Here is a 1,923-nt window from a genome sequence, read left to right on the forward strand (position 1 = left end):
CCTGTGCCAGGTGAGCCCTGTGCCAGGTGAGCCCTGTGCCAGGTGAGCCCTGTGCCGGAGCCCGGGCCGGGCCGGTGCCCCCGGGGCTGCCGCTGGCGAGCACAGCCTTGGCACCCCTACACACGTTATGCTCCCTTTGATCATGAGGCATGAACGCCGTGTAAAACGGTGATTATTTTGCAGTTAGTCATAATGCGGTACGGTGGTTGGTTCAGAGAAATGAAATCACATTTCAATAACTTAACCTTGGTTTTCCCGGTGCAAAATTCTGCCACTACTCACAGGCAGACTCACAGGACTGAACTAGTGATTGCCCTGCATTGCTTCTCAGTGACCCACCCACTTCCCGCGGCTTAGTCTCAAGTGTTTTTATTTACTCACCCAGAGTTTCTCCCTGGCACGGTATTTACTTACCAGTCGACTATCTCCCCATCTTCATTCCTGCAGGAAATCTCAGCTGCCCACAGGGGCACAGAGGAGAGAAGCAAGAGCAAAGCAGGGTGGCACCATGCAGATTCTGCGGGCATTTTGGTTTCTCGGCTGCGCAGGACAAGCACCGAGTAGGCTCTAAAAGGAGAAGTTGTGCTGCGTTAGCTGTCGGCTCCTGCCCACGGAGCAGCGAGCACACCCTGGGCGCTGCCCGGGATGGCAGAGCCAGCATGGGAAGTCGGGCTCCCACAGCAAGGACGGCCACCGACAGCGGGGCAAGGGCTCCTGAGAGCCGCTGGAAACTGCTCGCATTTTCTCTGGGCAACAAAATGACAGTTGTCAAGTTATGTTTTTGACAAAACTTGTATTTTTACTATTTATAAAGTTCATAGTATTCTGCTTAAAACAAACCCAAACCAACCTGCAGAAACCCTTTTTCTTTAGTGCTGCGTGACTGATGTATAAATTTTTTACAACTATCTCAAAAAAACCTTGGTGTTCAGACAAGCAAACCAAAATCACTTCCATCCCACTATTGTCCACCCAGCCCTCGTAGTGAGCACAGTCCTTGCACCGTGCCTGCAGAAAGAGTTTCTGGTGCAGTGCTGAGCCCTGCCCAGTCCTGGCTCCAGCAGTGGGGACCTTCAATCACCCGTGGGGATTGAGCTCGTAGGGACTGACAGAGAAATGCTCTGATCTCCAAGCCAAATTAGTTTACTTACAGTTAGTTAATTTTTTAAGTGCATTAGCATTATCAAGGAACAAACGTATGAATTGAGCAATTTCACATCTGATAATCTTTTAGCAACTCATGCATAAAAAGCTTCAATTTATATTTTGGTGTGTAAAATGTTCTTTCTCTGTCCTCATTATTCGTACATTAAAAGGGGCTGATTTACATTAAAAGATGTTGCTACCAAGTATGGGATATTTCAGAAAGTCTACTGCAATGAGCTCTGGCTATTGTAGCATAAAAGAAAGACAACCTTTGCAGTATTTTGTCACCTTGTGAATATAGCCTCTCCAACACTGTAATAGATGGGTAAATGGGGTGTGTTTGACAGAAGTAGGATAAAATTTAATAACAGGGTTTAACACAAACAAAACCAATGATCCCAGGTAGCCAGGATTTTGGAGGTGTGGATCAAGACCTGAACTTTGCTACTCACATTCACTTCTGATTCTTTTTGCGGGAGATCAGAACCGTGACACAGTTGTGAGAAAACACTTTCAACCAGCTCAGCTCAGTGTCTTTTGTCCCTGCTCTTGGGAATTGCAACGTGCACAGACAGGTAATAAAACACACAACATGCCAAGAACACGACAGCTGTTTCCATTTTTTTATGATTTCTGCCTGCTTACGAAGCAACCTTCCCACCTCTCACAGAAGAACTGGTTTGACACTCATTGCTTCCACTTGGCCTCGGAGCAGCAGGTCCCCACAGCCCCGTGCCTAGGACCGGGACAGCCCTGGGGGTGTGCAGTGCTGTCCCT

The 1,923-nt window shown here is 47.9% G+C and overlaps 2 protein-coding genes across 2 annotated transcripts in view; one reads left to right on the top strand and one right to left on the bottom strand.

The window, feature by feature from the left end:
* Positions 1 to 1,923, bottom strand: part of DNASE2B (deoxyribonuclease 2 beta) — a 13,098-nt gene that overhangs the window by 9,242 nt on the left and 1,933 nt on the right. The window contains exon 2 of the mRNA XM_027648883.1: positions 415 to 567. Within this exon, the coding sequence (XP_027504684.1) occupies positions 415 to 527 (113 nt within the window). The 5' untranslated portion in view covers positions 528 to 567. The remainder of the gene's footprint in view (positions 1 to 414; positions 568 to 1,923) is intronic.
* Positions 660 to 1,923, top strand: part of LOC113949820 (uricase-like) — an 8,762-nt gene continuing 7,498 nt past the window's right edge. Inside the window, exon 1 of the mRNA XM_027648858.1 lies at positions 660 to 772. Within this exon, the coding sequence (XP_027504659.1) occupies positions 660 to 772 (113 nt within the window). The remainder of the gene's footprint in view (positions 773 to 1,923) is intronic.

Source organism: Corapipo altera, unplaced genomic scaffold (assembly GCF_003945725.1).
Source record: "Corapipo altera isolate COAL_440 unplaced genomic scaffold, ASM394572v1 112, whole genome shotgun sequence".
NCBI classification, from domain to species: Eukaryota; Metazoa; Chordata; class Aves; order Passeriformes; family Pipridae; genus Corapipo; species Corapipo altera.